Source organism: Neodiprion virginianus, chromosome 2 (genome assembly GCF_021901495.1).
Source record: "Neodiprion virginianus isolate iyNeoVirg1 chromosome 2, iyNeoVirg1.1, whole genome shotgun sequence".
NCBI lineage: Eukaryota > Metazoa > Arthropoda > Insecta > Hymenoptera > Diprionidae > Neodiprion > Neodiprion virginianus.
The window spans coordinates 2,009,968-2,030,163 of NC_060878.1; the positions used below are offsets into that span (position 1 = coordinate 2,009,968).

At 36.7% G+C, this 20,196-nt stretch overlaps 2 protein-coding genes across 3 annotated transcripts; both read right to left on the reverse strand.

Annotated features, from left to right (window-relative positions):
• Positions 1–56: 56 nt before the first annotated feature.
• Positions 57–18,765, reverse strand: LOC124299163 (uncharacterized). The gene is made up of 47 exons (XM_046752162.1): positions 18,266–18,765; positions 17,809–18,188; positions 17,102–17,249; positions 16,153–16,423; positions 15,890–16,060; positions 15,703–15,800; positions 15,484–15,618; positions 15,104–15,402; positions 14,940–15,025; positions 14,747–14,874; positions 14,480–14,683; positions 14,305–14,384; positions 14,079–14,227; positions 13,840–13,972; positions 13,391–13,758; positions 12,380–12,518; positions 11,157–11,756; positions 10,652–10,799; positions 10,072–10,342; positions 9,813–9,983; positions 9,623–9,720; positions 9,401–9,535; positions 9,021–9,319; positions 8,814–8,899; positions 8,621–8,748; positions 8,354–8,557; positions 8,179–8,258; positions 7,953–8,101; positions 7,714–7,846; positions 7,262–7,630; positions 5,841–5,963; positions 5,392–5,456; positions 5,004–5,014; positions 4,547–4,926; positions 3,840–3,987; positions 2,891–3,161; positions 2,628–2,798; positions 2,441–2,538; positions 2,223–2,357; positions 1,843–2,141; positions 1,679–1,764; positions 1,486–1,613; positions 1,219–1,422; positions 1,044–1,123; positions 818–966; positions 579–711; positions 57–497 (listed from the first exon to the last, which is right to left on the reverse strand). Exons 1-47 carry the CDS (start codon positions 18,311–18,313, stop codon positions 83–85), a joined length of 8,604 nt encoding a protein of 2,867 aa, XP_046608118.1. The 5' UTR covers positions 18,314–18,765; the 3' UTR covers positions 57–82.
• Positions 18,766–18,967: 202 nt separating this feature from the next.
• Positions 18,968–20,182, reverse strand: LOC124298632 (acyl-coenzyme A thioesterase 13-like). 2 transcript variants are annotated; one of them, XM_046750876.1, is made up of 3 exons: positions 20,026–20,182; positions 19,617–19,801; positions 18,968–19,524 (listed from the first exon to the last, which is right to left on the reverse strand). In XM_046750876.1, exons 1-3 carry the CDS (start codon positions 20,104–20,106, stop codon positions 19,371–19,373), a joined length of 420 nt encoding a protein of 139 aa, XP_046606832.1. In that variant the 5' UTR covers positions 20,107–20,182; the 3' UTR covers positions 18,968–19,370. The 2 variants fall into 2 exon arrangements, with proteins under 2 accessions (XP_046606832.1, XP_046606833.1); XM_046750877.1 differs by lacking the exon at positions 20,026–20,182 and adding an exon at positions 19,899–19,916.
• Between the last annotated feature and the right edge of the window lie 14 nt (positions 20,183–20,196).

Below are 20,196 nucleotides of genomic sequence, written 5' to 3' on the forward strand. Positions count from 1 at the left end.
GAAAAAATATTATGGAACATTCTGGCAAACTAGTCTGGATCAACAGCCTGCAGTGATTATTTTTCAGTATTTCAGTATTTATTCAGGTCAGCTGATGCTGCAGTAACCAATTCTCAGCAGCGGTATTGTTATCGGTTTTCATATATGATTTCAGCCATGCGTCAATTGTAGCATTATTCGAGGTTATCCAATTGATATTTCCATATATAGTTTGTCGGGGATCAGTGACGAAGGCTTCTTCTATTTCTGGGTATGTTTCAAAGAATGATTCCATCTCCTCTATACTTTCCTCGGTGTGGAGCCTACCCACAATCCTATCAATCCAATCTGCAATGTCGCTTGCACTGTAGCCATAATCATTCATTAGAGTTTCCACATTATCACGAATCCAATCCCAAGCTGCAGCTGGACCGATCGAATTTGTCAAAATAAAGCCAAAGACGAAATAAAACTCAGCAGCTTTGACATACGATTGGTTGATGGCCAGATTTAGATACCTATAGAAAGACTCAGGGTTACAAATGTTTACATTCATACGTATATTTACTTTTTTATCAGTGTCAGTAATGTGCCCTTACTTGGTCAAGATCGTAGCATTTTTTATTCCTGATAAACCATTCAACAACCTGAATCTCTCCGCCGAATCTGTCTCATCTAACATCTTTTGGAACACCTGATCCCATTCAGCCTCTCTATTCACATTTTGTATACCTGTATAAAAGGTAAGTTGACACATTTTACAACGATATGACTGAGAAATATGAATTCCACTCGAGAGGACGATGAGCTTAGACTTTTTAAATATTCTGGGACCTACCATATTTGTATACTACATATCGAGTATCGGGAGGAGGACGGACATCATCAGTACCGTTAATCCAGTCTAAGAAAAGGTTTCCAGCTTCAGTCAAACACTGATCATAACCTGCGTTGCATGCCATTTCCAAGACAACTGGGCGGAGACGCCTAAATATATGTTTGTAAATCAACTCTGAGAAGAGAAACGGTAGTCATTAAATTCTACAAACGGAAATGCCACTTACAGAGTTATGTGAGAGTCGGAATCACCTACGGACCATGTGACATTTTTGTAAATGGGTTTCACCAAGCTAATGATGTAATCCTGGCGGGCAAAGATTGGATAAATTAAGTAACGGGAACAGCAAGTAAGACTTGCAACTTATAGTTCTTGTTAATTATTCAATGTAGAATACATACATTTAAGCTAGTGGATATATCAGTATCGGCTAGCATAAAGACCATATACTGAAGATCTGTGTAAGCCATATCCCAAGGTATATAATGCGACTCATTAACGAGGTACGAAGCCAACTCAAGTGTTACGTTATAACTTAGTTGGGCAGCTGCAGCTAAACTGAACGCATCCCCTACAAGCTGCGTCCTATCCGCAGTAGTGAATGTCTACAATGTGATAGATTCATGAGGTGTCTTTGCAGTCTATACAAAAATTATGGGCGCACTCACCTCTGGGTCAGATTTTAGAATATTGATAAGTGTCTCCCACTCCGACGTTTCATAATTCACTCGATAAAAGCCAACTTGGTCGTGATTGAATTTTATCCACTCTACCGATGTGTTAACCGTCAAAGATACTAAAATATAGAAAACCAAGTTTTATATCACAATTTTACAAACGTACAAGTTTTTTGCTACTCACAGCTACTGGCATCGTACTGAAACCACACCAAATTCGATGTCGAGTTTTCACTTGTTACGTAAGTGATGGGTATTGTCCATCTGAATCTGCAAAGAAATCACGAGATTATCCAGAAAAACTTGGCAATGTGTTGAACTTTTTTTTACTGAGATTTAGTGCCTTACCCGTAAGTTGATGAAGTAGAGTTTGAGACGGCGTTAGGATCGGATAGAAATCGTTTCTGAGTAAGAGTGTAAACGGTTCCGTTTTTAACGACATTTACGACAGGAAAGCCTGCTTGAAGTGTCCAAGTATTCATGATAGCCGAGATATTGAGGCTTGAATCCACAAGGTTCTGCAGTCCATCATAAAATCTGGAGGTGTTTTCACTCTGGTATGCATATGTTTTCAAATCCGTCGAAATCGCGGTGTAGAAAATATCAGATCCTACAAAATTTTCCAGCATGCGAATGACTGCTGCTGCCTGAAATTGATGCATACTTCATTATACCTCTCAAAATACATGCAAAATGATGTCCAGCGTCAATAAAATTCGAGTACCTACCTTACTGGTTCTAATAGAGTCATAGACATTTGCAATTTCGTCGGGTGTAGTGATTTCCTGAATCATGGGATCCGAGTCAACAGACGCATCGTCATCCATAACATTCAAAACCTCGTAAAATAAGAACAGTTCTATCTGTAAAGACCAGGAATGGCTTAAAATCTATTCAAAATCAGAGCTTCGACTTCAAATTTTTATAATCCTCTTTTGCTACTAACAAAGCCCCAATCCGGATACAACTCATTTGCCGTCCTGTATTGTGCCCATGTAGGAATACCTTCGGTGATCCAAATATCATCCCACCAATCCACAGACACTGAAACAATTTACTAATGTTAAATAAATCAGTGAATTTATATCGCAGTGTTATAGAAGTTGATAATCGGACAGCACTGTCCCCCATACCAAGGGTTCCAACCCACATGTGGGCAACTCCGTAACATGTCGTAAAGATGACATCGTCCATGTTACTCGTGGAACTTGTGTTGCTAGTATAAAGAATTGCGTGTTCAGCAGCTTGAACCATACCCCAGCTTTCCACAAGGTTAAAAGTAATGTCAGCAACAGCAACCATATCTGTAATGAATCGTAGTTCATTTGGCATTTATTTATACATGATATATCTAGACAGGAACATAATTAGTTCACAAGTGTGTCGTAATACTCACCGAACTTTGGCAAGGGGTAAGATACATTAAAGAGATTGATGTAATATGCAAGAGCATTTGTTGCAACTTGTAATGGTAATGCACTTTTGTACAGTTGGGCTTCTGTGGTATAAAAACTGACTGGAAATGTTTCTCCATCAAGATTCGTCACATTTGTCGTCCGGGCTTGAAAATCACAGACTACAAGGCCGACAAGGAACGTCGGCATTGGCGGACTTGTGGCAAAGGTCACTGTTTTCAAACCCGACGCAGGCTCATTTACTGCAATACTCTGCAAAATATAATAAATTCTACCAATTATTTACTCTCCAAATTTTCAATTATATGTTATAAAAAGTAAATCAAGCTTTTTGTATAATTTTACGCAGCTCAATTAGCAATATGGTAGCTAATTAATCGGTAAACAAATAAGCTTTAAAAAATTGTGGTATTGAATTTATCTTCGAATCCAATCTCTGTAACAAATTATAAATCAGTACTTTGTATCCCATCAGAGAAACCCACGAAAATCACTCATAGAAATTGTAAAAATTTTTCAAATTCTTACGTGGTAGCCACTAACAATAGTTGAACAGATTCCCTGAATTTCCCTGACCAAATTACACTATTTTGCTGACTAAAATTCGATCTAATGGTGTCAATTTGTGTACTTAATAAGTAAAGCTCCAGATAAATCGTTATTCAAAAACACGTTTATGATCCATTGAGTGGTCATGGAATCAAGCAGATAGAACAAAAATGTTTATAAAGTTTTTATACTTCGTTGCGGGGGAAGCTTTATTTTTCTTGTTTCATACCGTCAAAAAATTCCTTAACTTTTCTTTGACTTCCGCGACTATTTTTCCAATTCTATTACTTTTTCCTGACTCCTCAGTTTTCCGTGACTAGTGGCCACAGTGTCTTATGAGTGGTGACAATATTTTTTGATCAAGTAATTATTTCATTTCACCTTAACATTCATGTTAGAAATTGAGGTATAATTATCTCCGGAAGGCTGTACAAGTTTGATGTCAAATTGGGCCTTGAATTTTGGTTCATCCAGACATGGAAACACATTTCTTGCGTACGCCGGTGGAAGTACGGCGACAGCAAGTATCCTGAGGAGAGACAATTAGTGATATTGGGTCATTTCAAAAGTTTTTCAAGTTTCGTATTTCTCTAATTTAAATTGTTCTCAGTTCGGCATGGATCATCAACTGAAATAATTTGCAATGATTGGAAGAACCATTAAATATGGTCACATTGATTTATTGCATTTGCGTCCTTGGATAGCTATACAAATTATTCGGAATATACAAAAATTATGTGCAGCTTACGTCACGTCTGAGCACTAAACTTCATTAATATTATCAGAATGTAAAATTCGTACTGTATTAGGAATATGTAATATTCGAAACTGCGGGTAGATACGGATATGGATTACCGTGTTAGTTATAGTTACTATTCAGGTAAATTTCTTGCACTTGACAAGGTATCATCGATAATATCATCTCACATGTGGGTTGACATTGGTAGGGGAATAACAGTTCCTTAAATAGAATTTTGTAAATCTTGGCCTATAGTTTCTAAAATAAAATCAAAATGTCCTACTTCTTCACAATGGAGAGATTAAAAATATATCCTGAAGTATTACCAATAGCTTATTCCTCAACTCACCTAGTATTATTGTTCTCGCCAACATAAGTACTCTGATACAGGCCAACAAGGTCTTGAGAGAAATTGCCGCTGAACCCGATTGACAATGTATATTTCCCTGCCTCAATCTCAGTTGAAGGTGTAATTATATATTCCTGCAAATCTGTGTTTTCTGTGGCTGACGTGATCGTTAGTAAGGAACTCGTTGAGGTGTACGTTAAATTAAGTGAAGATATGTCGAGGTCGTACTTGTTAACAATAATCGTACTGCGTGTGGCTGTTACGTTCAATTCTATGCTCACGGTACCATTAAAAACGCCTGAGGAGATATCAGGGTATATACAAAGGTCATAGCGTAATGGAATTACATCCGTAGGAAGTCGGTACTCAATCGCTGTTACCTGTACGAAAAAGAAAAGAATCGCCAACAGAACGAACATCCATCGGACATGGCGAAGGTTTATTTTTGTCAACTTACCAGGGTTACTCCTTGCACAAAACCGAAAAAATAATACCAAGGTAACATAATGCTTATGTACGATGCAACCCACACTTTGAAAAAAATCCAATTGTGAAATAGTAGAAAATGCTACAGTATTTATAGGTGAATTTGTCGCGCCACTGGTTCAAAATCAGTTTCACCAGCGAATAAATTTAGTCACGTTTTTGCACTAATGGAACATTATTACTACTTATATTACTAACAGAACTTTACAGCAGATAAATTTCGTCACGTTTTTGCACTAACAGAACTTTTAGTGCGACAAATTCTAGATTAAATGTAATACCATGACTAGCGATAAGAATCAGCAAAAGTCACGAAAAGCTATTACGTTTATCCCATTTGAAGGTTTCACATTTATTACCTAATTTTATTTCTGGAAGCAAAGTTCGGACGTCCAAATGGTATGTTCCGCATTCGGATTCCATCCTGCAAATCCATATTGTCGATATTTACCAGTGAAGATAGGATCTAGATATGAATTTATAGGATCTGGTAGAAATCTATTCAGTAATGGTAAGGAATTGTAATAGAAAGTAATGAAGTTCCACATCTGATAAACCCCATTTTTTCCATTTGTATGCATTGCCATATACAAAATTGTCTAAAATACAAATATCTCAATTATTCTTTTGTACCGTCATCCTACCTATTAAACTTTGAACAGGACCATTCATTATATACAACGGTAATTTAGAGATATTTCTTCTAGGAGATCTTGAATATTTCGCAGAAGTAATCAGTAGGCTAACGTCACGTCATAAGCTTACCTGGCTGTATGGTCATCCAGGTAGCATCAATGTTTTGGATCACCTGAATCCTGGAGGAACATCTTCTCGGTACCAAGGTCGGGCGACTTTTCTAGTGCGTATTGCGGTAGCAGTTAAAGCACAAAAGGGACGGAGGTTGCTGTTGCGGTACGAGAATCCATCCTCGCTAAGACCAGAAAATCTCACATCAATAAAGCAAACCAACTAAACTTGAGCTTCTGGGCATAAAAGGTATTGGATTAAAATTAATTAAAAGTAATTTGGGAAATGGAGGAACATTGATGAGATTCAACGGTTTAAATAATGAGTTTTTGAACTTTAAAGTGAGAGTATTGCAAAAAACTGTTTTGGGAACATTTCTATTTATTATCTATACGAATAAATAATCTATTACGGGAAAGTGGAAAGGGATGCTCCAATATTTCATGTCTCGATGATACTGTTAACTATTACTCTGATATTGCATGGTGACAGGTGAAGCCCAAACTAATGGAAATTAAAGCTATCTATCATCAAAATTTATCTTGATCACAACGTACTATTCGTGAATGGTAGCAAGATAGTCTGTATATCTTCTGCTAGTTATAAAGTTAATTTTCAGTCTATTTCGAGTTGGAAGTGTTTTGGAAGGTCGGTATTTTGACCATTGGTAAATTGACCAAAGAATTAAAACAACCAGAGGGATTAAGAAGCGTGTCGAATTGCAGTTGGAGATGTTTGTATTTTCCGGAATTGAAGATCAAGGAATTAAAGAACCAGGAAATTTCACAGGTTGCTGGAAGAGTAAAATGCATATTACTACTTTAACAGTACGAATCTATGAAGCATTTGAATTTTGTTTATTACATTCTACCGATATCGTTCGCTTTTCAGATGATCTACACACATTACTCTGTCATTGCTATAACTATCATATACATGCTAATTTTTATTAACATGAATCTATGATGTATGTAAGGAAGTGTTGTAAATAAAATTTGAAACATGGTTTCTTTTATATGAAATAAAGGTTGTTCACAGCTTTGTCAAAATATACCGAGGCATTTTTTGCTATGCATATTTTATTTAAAATAAGCAAGTAAATATGTATAGTGGGCCGATAATTTAAAGAGAGTAAAGTAGTATAATTTATTAAGATGAACTGAAAATCTGAGAAGTGAACTCAACTTATTCACCGAGATAACTTTGTGATTGAATTTCTCAGCACTACCCATTACATTAAATTTTAATATCCCTTTGCAAAATTTAAGACTTAACAAACCGGTGATAATTGATTACATGCGCTGATATTTCAAAGCTGAAAAAAAATTCATGAAACATTGCGGCAAACTAATCTGGATGAACAGGCTGCAGTGACTATTTTTCAGTATACGCTAGAATATGAGCTGGTTAGCTGTGGAAGTAACAAGCGTACAGAATAGGTCACCTGATGCAACAGTACGCAAATTTTAGCAGTAGTGTGATTATTCGGTTTTCAGATATAATTCCAGCCAAGCGTCAATCGTAGCATTATTCAAGCTCAGCCAATTGATGTTTTTGTATATATTTTTCCTAAGATCAGTGTTGCAGGCCTCCTCTACTACCGGGTATGTTTTAAAGAATGTTTCGAGCTGCTCTACTCTCTCCTCAGTATGGAACGTAGCCACAATCCTGCCAATCATATCTGCAATGCGGCTTTCACTGAATTCATAATTATTGATTAGAGTTTCCACATTATTCCGAATCCAATCCCACGCTGTTGCCGGGCCGATCGAATTTGTCAAAATGAAGTCGAAGACGGAAGAAAATTCAGCAGCTTTGATATACGATTTGTTGATAGCCAAATTTAGATATCTATAGAAAGAAAATTAGGGTTACGAATGCTTCCACAAATGAGTATATTTAATTTTTTATCAGTGTCAATAATGTCAACTTACTTGGTTAAGATCGTAGCATTTTTTATTCCTGATAAACCATTCAAAAACCTGAATCTCTCCGCCGAATCTGTCTCATCTAACATTTTTTGGAACACCTGATCCCATTCAGTCTCTCTATTCACATTTTGTATACCTGTATAAAAGGTAAGTTGACACATTTTACAACGATATGACTGAGAAATATAAATTCCACTCGAGATAACGATGAGCTTAGACTTTTTAAATATTCTGGGACCTACCATATTTGTATACTACATATCGAGTATCGGGAGGAGGACGGACATCATCGGTACCGTTAATCCAGTCTAAGAAAAGGTTTCCAGCTTCAGTCAAACACTGATCATAACCTGCGTTGCATGCCATTTCCAAGACAACTGGGCGGAGACGCCTAAATATATGTTTGTAAATCAACTCTGAGAAGAGAAACTGTAGTCATTAAATTCTACAAACGGAAATGCTACTTACAGAGTTATGTGAGAGTCGGAATCACCTACGGACCATGTGACATTTTTGTAAATGGGTTTCACCAAGCTAATGATGTAATCCTGGCGGGCAAAGATTGGATAAGTTAAGTAACGGGAACAGCAAGTAAGACTTGCTACTTATAGTTCTTCCTAATTATTAAATGTACAATACATACATTTAGGCTAGTGGATATATCAGTATCGGCTAGCATAAAGACCATGTACTGAAGCTCTGTGTAAGCCACATTCCAAGGTATATAATGTGGCTCATTAACGAGATATAATGCCAACTCAAGTGTTACGTCATAACTTAGTTGGGCAGCTGCAGCTAGACTAAACACATCCCCTACAAGCTGCGTCCTGTCCGCAGCAGAGAAAGTCTGCAATGTGAAAATTTCATGAGGTGTCTTTGCTGTCTATACAAAAATTACGAGTGCACTCACCTCGGGGTAGGATTGTAGAACATTGATAAGTGTCTCCCACTCCGACGTTTCGTAATTCACTCGATAAAAGCCAGCTTGGTCGTGATTCAATTTTATCCACTCCACGGATTCGTCGACAGTAATAGACACTAAAATGTACAAAATCAAATTTAATATTCAAATTGTACAAGTGTACAAGTTGTTCACTACTCACAGCTACTGGCATTATACTGAAACCACACCAAGTTTGATGTCGAGTTTTCACTTGTTATGTAAGTGATGGGAATTGTCCATCTGAATCTACAAAGATATTACAGGATTAATCAGAAAGAATCTCGAAACCAACGTGAGTATCGAAAAAAAACGAATCTACGTTTGTTAATGTGTTGAATTTTTTTTTTACCGAAATTCCATGTCTCACCCGTAAGTTGATGAAGTAGTGTTAGAGACTCCGTTAGGATCAGATAAAAATCTCTTCTGCGTAAGAGTGTAAACGGTTCCTTCTTTAACGACAATTACGACAGGAAAGCCTGCTTGAAGTGTCCAAGTATTCATGATAGCCGAGATATCGAGGCTTGAACTGACAAGGCTTTGCAGTCCGTGATAAATATCAGAGGTATTTTCAGTCTGGTACGCATATTCTGTTAATGCCACAGAACGAGAGGTGGCCCAAACATCGGATCCCACAAAATTTTCCAGCATCCGAATGACTGCTCCTGCCTAGATTCAAAGCATAGCTTGTTATACCACTAGCATTCGTAGCATATGATACTCTAGTACCAATAAAATTCGTGTGCCTACCTTACTTCTTGTAATTGGGTTATAAATGGTTGCAATTTGATCTGGTGTACTTATTTTCTGAATCATAGGATGTGAGTTGATGGACGCATCAACGTCCATAGCTTTCACAACCTCGGAAAATAAGAACAGTTCTACCTGTAAAGACCATAAAATGCCGTTTTAAAGTATACTCAAAATGAGAGTTTAGACTTCAAGTGTTTATAAACCTCGATTACTACTAACAAGGCCGGTATCCGGATACAATTTATCCGCAATCCCGTATTGCAGCCAATTGGGAATACCTTCGTAGAACCAAAGGTCATCCCACCATTCCACAGATACTAAAAGAATCCGGTAATATTAAACAAAGCTGTAGTGAATGTATATCGTAGTGTCATGGATGTGAAAAATCTGCCAGCTTCATCCCCCTTACCAAGGTTTTCAGCCCACATGTGAACAATTCCGTAACATGTTGTAATGATGACATCGTCCATGTTCTTTGTGGAACTTGCGTTGCTGGCATAAAGAATCATGTTTTCGGTAGCTGTAACCATACCCCAGTTTTCCAGACAGGGAAAGCCAATGTCAGGAATGGCAACCAAATCTGTAATGAATCATACTTTTTTTTGGCATCTGTCAGGATGTATCTAGATACGAAACAAACAAATCCACAAGCATGTTGAAATACTTACCGAACTTCGGCAAGGCGTAAGATACGCCGAGGAGATTGATGTAATATGCAAGAGCATTTGACGCAACTTGTAGCGGAAAAGCACCTTTATAAAGTTGGGCTTCTCTAGTATAAAAACTGATTGGAAATGATTCTCCATCAAGATTTGTAACATTTGTTGTCAGGGCGTGAAGATCACCGACTACAAAGCCAACAGTGTATGTCGGCATTGGTGGACTTGTGGCAAAGGTTACGGTTTTGAAACCTGATGCAGGCTCATCTATAGCAATACTCTGTAAAACATCATAAACTTCATCCATGATGAACTCTCGAAATATTTAAATGGAAGTAGTAAATAGTGAGTCAAGATTTTGGTACAGTCCATTGAACAATAGTATAACAAAAAATTTGATAAACGGAAGCCTTTTGAAATTGAAAGAACTGAATTCACCTCTGAGTCAAGTGCAAATACCACATTACAAGCCAGTACCCTATATTCTATGAGAGAAACCGATAAAAATCCCCATAAGAATTTTCACCTCTTGTAAGTTCTTATAAGGAAGTGCAAACAATATTTTGATTAAGGCGATACTTTTCTATACCTTGATATTCATATTAGAAAGTGAGATGTAATTATCTCCGGATGGCTGTACAACTTTAATGTCAAAAGGTGTCCTGAATTTTGGATCATCCAGACATGGGAACAAGTACCTTGCATATGCCGGTGATAATTCGGTGGCAGCGAGTACCCTAAAGTAAAAATTAGTAACATCGAGGTAAGACCTGATGATAGAAGATTAAAAAAGCTCTCCAATTTCATATGTTATTTTTCACCTATTTTCTACTTCGGCATGCGCTGTCAACTCGATTTACCCACAATAATTGAAAGAGCAATTGAAAATGATAACTATAATGGCATCAGATATTGATATGAAGCACTCGCAATGAACACATATTAAGTGCAAAAAATATCATAACCAAACTACATATATATTATTCGAATGTAAAACTCAGTCTTTATAAAACACATCTGATGTTCCTGATTGTAAATAAATACTTCTAATAACCACTGATAAAATATTACTGATTGCTTACTACTTTACTCACCCAGTCTTACCGTCCTCACCAACGTAGGTACTCTGATACAGGCCAACCAGGTCTTGAGAGAAATTGCCGCTGAACCCGATTGACAATGTATATTTTCCTGCCTCAATCTCATTTGAAGGTATAATTATGTATTCCTGCGATTCTGTGTATTCTGTTGCTGACGTAATCGTTAGTGAGGAACCCGATGAGGTGTTTGTTAAACTTAGTGAAGATATGTCGAGACCATACTCATTGACAATAATCGTACTGCGTGTGGCTGTTACGTTCAATTCTATACTCACGGTACCATTAAAAACGCCTGAGGAGATATCAGGGTATATACAAAGGTCATAGCGTAATGGAATTACATCCGTAGGAAGTCGGTAGTCAATCGCTGTTACCTGTACGAAAAAGAAAAGAATCGCCAACAGAACGAACATCCATCGGACATGGCGAAGGTTTATTTTTGTCAACTTACCAGGGTTACTCCTTGCACAAAACCGAGAAAATAATACCAAGGTAACATAATGCTTATGTACGATGCAACCCACACTTTGAAAAGAATCTAATTGTGAAATAGTAGAAAATGCTACAGTATTTATAGGTGAATTTGTCGCGCCACTGGTTCAAAATCAGTTTCACCAGCGAATAAATTTAGTCACGTTTTTGCACTAATGGAACATTATTACTACTTATATTACTAACAGAACTTTACAGCAGATAAATTTCGTCACGTTTTTGCACTAACAAAACTTTTAGTGCAACAAATTCTAGATTAAATGTAATACCATGAGTAGCGATAAGAATCAGCAAAAGTCACGAAAAGCTATTACGTTTATCCCATTTGAAGGTTTCAGATTTATGGATTTTGTATCACAAAACCGACTTCGTATGTTTAACTAGTATGTTCTGAATTTGGATTTCATCCTGCAAATCCATATTGTCGATATTTTCCAGTGAAGATATGAATTTATAGGATCCGGTCGAAATCTGTTCATCGATGGCAAAGATTTCTCATGCAAAGCAATGAAGTTCCACATCTGATTGAACTCATTTTTTTTGCTTATATTCACCACAGTGGTATACCAAATTGTCTAAAATGCAGGTATCGCAATTATTATTTGGGACTGTGATTCTACCTATGAACTTATTAAACGTTCACCACGAGCATTCCTGATGTACGTCAGCATCTTAGCTATCAATTACTAACATATTAAGTTATAAAACGTAATCTGCTTGATAACCTCAGTATGCTGTCCTCAAGCAACCAGACATCCCCTTTCTTACTATAGTTGAAGCTCAAGAAATGCAAGCATTCCTCCAGTTGAGCTGATTTTGGCATCAATGATACACACTTCATCTGGTAATGCCTGGATGGAGTATCTATAATTTATAATGAGAGGATTTTATCAATTCTTTCATGGCACTATCTCGATTTTATGACAAATTCATATCGGCGAATTCACACTTCCATCGATCAAGCCATAAATAAAACGGTCCGATCACTTCTCGACATCAAGAATACCCAATGCATTAATTCCTTTACATTTCTATTCTAGGCGGAAAACATACAGGTTGCGACGAAAGTGAAGTTTAGTTATTACCTCAGCAGTACGAATACGTGTAGCCTTGGAGTTTTGTTTATTATGTTATACCGATATCGTTCGCCATTCAGTTGATATGTGCGGATAACTTTGTTATCGCTATTATTATCATTTACATACTATTTTTTTAACATAAATCTGCTATAATGTAAGTGAGTATAGTAAATAGAATTTGAAACATGAATAATAATAATAATACGAGTATCATAATAAATTATTATCACTATGAAATATATTTCTCTGTGTGAATTCTTTTTCAACAAGTATATCAACAGGCATGTGCAATGGGCGGTCCATCCAAAGTGGGTGAAGTGATATCATGTATAAAGATGAACTAAATATCTAAAAAGTGAACTCGCGGTATTTAAAATTGTTAGAAAATTCTGCAATTGCTTTTCTCAGGAGCACCAATTTCCGCAAATTTTAATGTTCCATCATCAAACTTGAGGTAAAGATACTGAACTAAATAATTATTCACCATTCCTGAGTGAAAGAAATTCTTGGAAAATTTTAGCAAACCAATCTAGATCAACAGCTAGTCACTATTTTTCGGTGAATGCAAGAACATAAAATGGTTATCTGGAAAGGTAGCAAGCGGAGAGAATACGTTAGCTGTTGGTGTGGTAGGCAATTTGGAGCAATTACGTGATTATTCGGACGTCACATACGAATTCAGCCAAGCTTCAATTGTAGCATTATTAAGGTTCAGCCAATCGATGTTATTGTATATATTTTTGAGAAGATCAGTGTCAAAGGCCTCCTTTACTCCCGAGTATGTTTCAAAGAATGTTTCCAGCTGCACCACTCTCGCCTCGGTGTGGAAGGTAGCCACAATCCTACCAATCCAATCTGCAATGTCGCTTGCACTGTAGCCATAATCATTCATTAGAGTTTCCACATTATCACGAATCCAATCCCAAGCTGCAGCTGGACCGATCGAATTTGTCAAAATAAAGCCAAAGACGAAATAAAACTCAGCAGCTTTGACATACGATTGGTTGATGGCCAGATTTAGATACCTATAGAAAGACTCAGGGTTACAAATGTTTACATTCATACGTATATTTACTTTTTTATCAGTGTCAGTAATGTGCCCTTACTTGGTCAAGATCGTAGCATTTTTTATTCCTGATAAACCATTCAACAACCTGAATCTCTCCGCCGAATCTGTCTCATCTAACATCTTTTGGAACACCTGATCCCATTCAGCCTCTCTATTCACATTTTGTATACCTGTATAAAAGGTAAGTTGACACATTTTACAACGATATGACTGAGAAATATGAATTCCACTCGAGAGGACGATGAGCTTAGACTTTTTAAATATTCTGGGACCTACCATATTTGTATACTACATATCGAGTATCGGGAGGAGGACGGACATCATCAGTACCGTTAATCCAGTCTAAGAAAAGGTTTCCAGCTTCAGTCAAACACTGATCATAACCTGCGTTGCATGCCATTTCCAAGACAACTGGGCGGAGACGCCTAAATATATGTTTGTAAATCAACTCTGAGAAGAGAAAGGGTAGTCATTAAATTCTACAAACGGAAATGCTACTTACAGAGTTATGTGAGAGTCGGAATCACCTATGGACCATGTGACATTTTTGTAAATGGGTTTCACCAAGCTAATGATGTAATCCTGGCAGGCAAAGATTAGATAAATTAAGTAACGGGAACAGCAAGTAAGACTTGCAACTTATAGTTCTTGCTAATTATTCAATGTAGAATACATACATTTAGGCTAGTGGATATATCAGTATCGGCTAGCATAGAGACCATATACTGAAAATCTGTGTAAGCCATATTCCAAGGTATATAATGCGACTCATTAACGAGGTACGAAGCCAACTCAAGTGTTACGTTGTAACTTAGTTGGGCAGCTGCAGCTAAACTGAACGCATCCCCTACAAGCTGTGTCCTATCCGCAGCAGTGAATGTCTACAATGTGATAGACTCATGAGGTGTCTTTGCAGTCTATACAAAAATTATTGGCGCACTCACCTCTGGGTCAGATTTTAGAATATTGATAAGTGTCTCCCACTCCGACGTTTCATAATTCACTCGATAAAAGCCAACTTGGTCGTGATTGAATTTTATCCACTCTACCGATGTGTTAACCGTCAAAGATACTAAAATATAGAAAACCAAGTTTTATATCACAATTTTACAAACGTACAAGTTTTTTGCTACTCACAGCTACTGGCATCGTACTGAAACCACACCAAATTCGATGTCGAGTTTTCACTTGTTACGTAAGTGATGGGTATTGTCCATCTGAATCTGCAAAGAAATCACGAGATTATCCAGAAAAACTTGGCAATGTGTTGAACTTTTTTTTACTGAGATTTAGTGCCTTACCCGTAAGTTGATGAAGTAGAGTTTGAGACGGCGTTAGGATCGGATAGAAATCGTTTCTGAGTAAGAGTGTAAACGGTTCCGTTTTTAACGACATTTACGACAGGAAAGCCCGCTTGAAGTGTCCAAGTATTCATGATATCCGAGATATTGAGGCTTGAATCCACAAGGTTCTGCAGTCCATCATAAAATCCAGAGGTATTTTCACTCTGGTATGCATATGTTTTCAAATCCGTCGAAATCGCTGTGTAGAAAATATCAGATCCTACAAAATTTTCCAGCATGCGAATGACTGCTGCTGCCTGAAATTGATGCATACTTCATTATACCTCTCAAAATACATGCAAAATGATGTCCAGCGCCAATAAAATTCGAGTACCTACCTTACTGGTTCTAATGGAGTCATAAACATTTGCAATTTCGTCGGGTGTAGTGATTTCCTGAATCATGGGATCCGAGTCAACAGACGCATCGTCATCCATAACATTCAAAACCTCGTAAAATAAGAACAGTTCTATCTGTAAAGACCAGGAAATGACTTAAAATCTATTCAAAATCAGAGCTTCGACTTCAAATTTTTATAATCCTCTTTTGCTACTAACAAAGCCCCAATCCGGATACAACTCATTTGCGGTCCTGTATTGTGCCCATGTAGGAATACCTTCGGTGATCCAAATATCATCCCACCAATCCACAGACACTGAAACAATTTACTAATGTTAAATAAATCAGTGAATTTATATCGCAGTGTTATAGAAGTTGATAATCGGACAGCACTGTCCCCCATACCAAGGGTTCCAACCCACATGTGGGCAACTCCGTAACATGTCGTAAAGATGACATCGTCCATGTTACTCGTGGAACTTGTGTTGCTAGTATAAAGAATTGCGTGTTCAGCAGCTTGAACCATACCCCAGCTTTCCACAAGGCTAAAAGTAATGTCAGCAATAGCAACCATATCTGTAATGAATCGTAGTTCATTTGGCATTTATTTATACATGATATATCTAGACAGGAACATAATTAGTTCACAAGTGTGTCGTAATACTCACCGAACTTTGGCAAGGGGTAAGATACATTAAAGAGATTGATGTAATATGCAAGAGCATTTGTTGCAACTTGTAATGGTAAAGCACTTTTGTACAGTTGGGATTCTGTGGTATAAAAACTGACTGGAAATGTTTCTCCATCAAGATTCGTCACATTTGTCGTCCGGGCTTGAAAATCACAGACTAAAAGGCCGACAAGGAACGTCGGCATTGGCGGACTTGTGGCAAAGGTCACTGTTTTCAAACCCGACGCAGGCTCATTTACTGCAATACTCTGCAAAATATAATAAATTCTACCAATTATTTACTCTCCAAATTTTCAATTATATGTTATAAAAAGTAAATCAAGCTTTTTGTATAATTTTACGCAGCTCAATTAGCAATATGGTAGCTAATTAATCGGTAAACAAATAAGCTTTAAAAAATTGTAGTATTGAATTTATCTTCGAATCCAATCTCTGTAACAAATTATAAATCAGTACTTTGTATCCCATCAGAGAAAACCACGAAAATCACTCATAAAAATTGTAAAAGTTTTTCAAATTCTTACATGGTAGCCACTAACAATAGTTGAACAGATTCCCTGAATTTCCCTGACCAAATTACACTATTTTGCTGACTAAAATTCGATCTAATGGTGTCAATTTGTGTACTTAATAAGTAAAGCTCCAGATAAATCGTTATTCAAAAACACGTTTATAATCTATTGAGTGGTCATGGAATCAAGCAGATAGAACAAAAATGTTTATAAAGTTTTTATACTTCGTTGCGGGGGAAGCTTTATTTTTCTTGTTTCATACCGTCAAAAAATTCCTTAACTTTTCTTTGACTTCCGCGACTATTTTTCCAATTCTATTACTTTTTCCTGACTCCTCAGTTTTCCGTGACTAGTGGCCACAGTGTCTTATGAGTGGTGACAATATTTTTTGATCAAGTAATTATTTCATTTCACCTTGACATTCATGTTAGAAATTGAGGTATAATTATCTCCGGAAGGCTGTACAAGTTTGATGTCAAATTGGGCCTTGAATTTTGGTTCATCCAGACATGGAAACACATTTCTTGCGTACGCCGGTGGAAGTACGGCGACAGCAAGTATCCTGAGGAGAGACAATTAATGATATTGGGTCATTTCAAAAGTTTTTCAAGTTTCGTATTTCTCTAATTTAAATTGTTCTCAGTTCGGCATGGATCATCAACTGAAATAATTTGCAATGATTGGAAGAACCATTAAATATGGTCACATCGATTTATTGCATTTGCGTTCTTGGATAGCTATACAAATTATTCGGAATATACAAAAATTATGTGCAGCTTACGTCACGTCTGAGCACTAAACTTCATTAATATTATCAGAATGTGAAATTCGGACTGTATTAGGAATATGTAATATTCGAAACTGCGGGTAGATACGGATATGGATTACCGTGTTAGTTATAGTTACTATTCAGGTAAATTTCTTGCACTTGACAAGGTATCATCGATAATATCATCTCACATGTGGGTTGACATTGGTAGGGGAATAACAGTTCTTTAAATAGAATTTTGTAAATCTTGGCCTATAGTTTCTAAAATAAAATCAAAATGTCCTACTTCTTCACAATGGAGAGATTAAAAATATATCCTGAAGTATTACCAATAGCTTATTCCTCAACTCACCTAGTATTATTGTTCTCGCCAACATAAGTACTCTGATACAGGCCAACAAGGTCTGTAGTCAAATTGGCGCTGAATTCCAGTGACAATATATATTGCCCTGCTTCGATCTCAGTTGAAGGCGTAATTATGTATCTCTGCAAGGCTGTGTCTTCTGTGGTTGATGTAATAGGCAGCGATGACCCCGTAAGGATGGATGTTAAATTTGTTGAGGATATGATGACTTCATTCATGTTGACGATAAGTGTGCTGCGTGTGGCTGTTACATTCAATTCTATGCTCACATTACCATAAGAAACGCCTGCGGTGATGTCAGGATATAAGAAAAGGTCATAGTGCACTGGAATAACATCCGTAGGAAGCTGGTAGTCAATCGCCGTTGCCTGTATGAATAAAAAGAGAATCGTTGACAGAATAAATATACATCGAACACGATAAAAAGTTATTTTTAGTAACTTACCAATGTCATCCCTTGCATGAAACCGAACAAATAATACCAAAGCAACATAATGCTTTTCTAGGAGAGATCAATAGGTTGCAAAGAAATTAACTGCTGAATATATATATCTGGAGATATTATGGTTTTAGAAATGTATTTGAAGTGGTGCTAGTTCACAATCGGTTTCGCAAGCTCAATTGACTTGGGGAGCGGAAAAACTAGTCACCCTTTTGCACTAGGATAATTTTTAGTGCCACATTACCCAGATTTTACATAATTCCAATACTAGCGATATGAATCAGCAACGGTAACGGGAACCTATTATGCTCATTCTACCTGAAGGTTTCTCATTTATACTGTATAGTTGTTTGTACAAGTTTTTTCATTCAAATGATTTGTTCCAAATTCGGATTTCATTTTGCAAATTTGTATTGTTGACATTTATCGATCCTGCCGGAAGGTTTTAGATATATGGTACTTGTTTCTACAAGTTTGTACATACAAATAATATATTTCAGATTCAGATATCATTGTGCAAATCCATATTATTGACATTTTTCAGTATTGTCGCAAGCTCTTAGATATATGTTACTTGTTTGTGCAAGTGTGAACATACAAATATTAAATTCCCGGTTTGGAATTTGTTCTGCAGAACCATATTGTTGATATTTGGTAGTAAAGTTAACGTCTCGATGTGAATTATTAGAAATTGGATAAAAGCTGTTGAGCGGCAAAAAATATATTTGCATTTCTTTTTTCACTTTTGTCCAACACCGTACACGATATTCTATTAAATATATGTTACCTATTTGTACAAGTGTGTATATACAAATGTTAAGTTCCGGGTTTGGAATTTGTGCTGCGAAACCATATTGTTGACATTTTGCAATAAAAATAATGTCTGGATGTGAATTATTAGGAATTGGATAAAAGCTGTTGAGGCAAAAAAAAATTTGTAATGGCAAAAAATATATTTGCATTTCTTTTTTCACTTTTGTCCATCACCGTATACGATATTGTCCCAACTATAAGAACCTAAAAACTTTTAGAATTTTGAACATGACAATCCCTGCCATACAATGATGTTGTAGCAATCAATCAATAACATATCAAGTTATCATTCAATCTACATGATAAACTTCGTATGTTGTCCTCGAGCAACAAGACGTCCTCCATCTTTTTTCGACAGTTCGACCTCAAGAAAAGCCAACCTTTTCCCAGCCTTGCAGGTTTTGGCATCGACTACAATCACTTCACCTGGTGATGCCGCGTTCAAGTATCTATAAATTATAATAACAAAAGTTTATTGATGGTAATGAGATGGTGAATAAAGGGGTGTAATTAATATTTTATCACACTTTGTAGATCTTACGAAACATTTATATTCACAGATACTCCTGGAGCACCAGTTCCAGTGGTCATCAAGGCATACGTAGAAATGCAGTCAACTAGAGTTGCTGTAAATCCTCCATGGAGAGTTCCTCCCCCATTCAGATGACCGTCTTCGACGGGAAACTCCACCCTGCATTTTCCATCCCCGGCAGACACCACCGTCACCTAGTGACAAAAGGACAGTTGTGTCGCGATGTGTATGCATAATGAGAAATATTATTGAAAAATCCAGTTGCAGTGAAAGCTAGCTAAGACTTTTTACCATTCATCGAAATTTCAAAATCCTTCTGCGTTTCAATTGTTTAATCGAAGGAATTTAATAATGAATAAATAGCTGTTCTTACGTATATACCTACTGTTATACTTTATACTCAATTTTTTCAACCTACATTTTTGAGGCACTGTTCGAATCCTTTGGAATTAGTTACATATTCCGCCACTTTTTTGATCGCTGCTAATCCACGTGACATTTTTTTAGTATACAAATAATTATTTAAAAAAAAAAATGTGAAAAATTACCGGTAAAGCGTATATCAAGACGACGTTGTGACGTTCGCAGT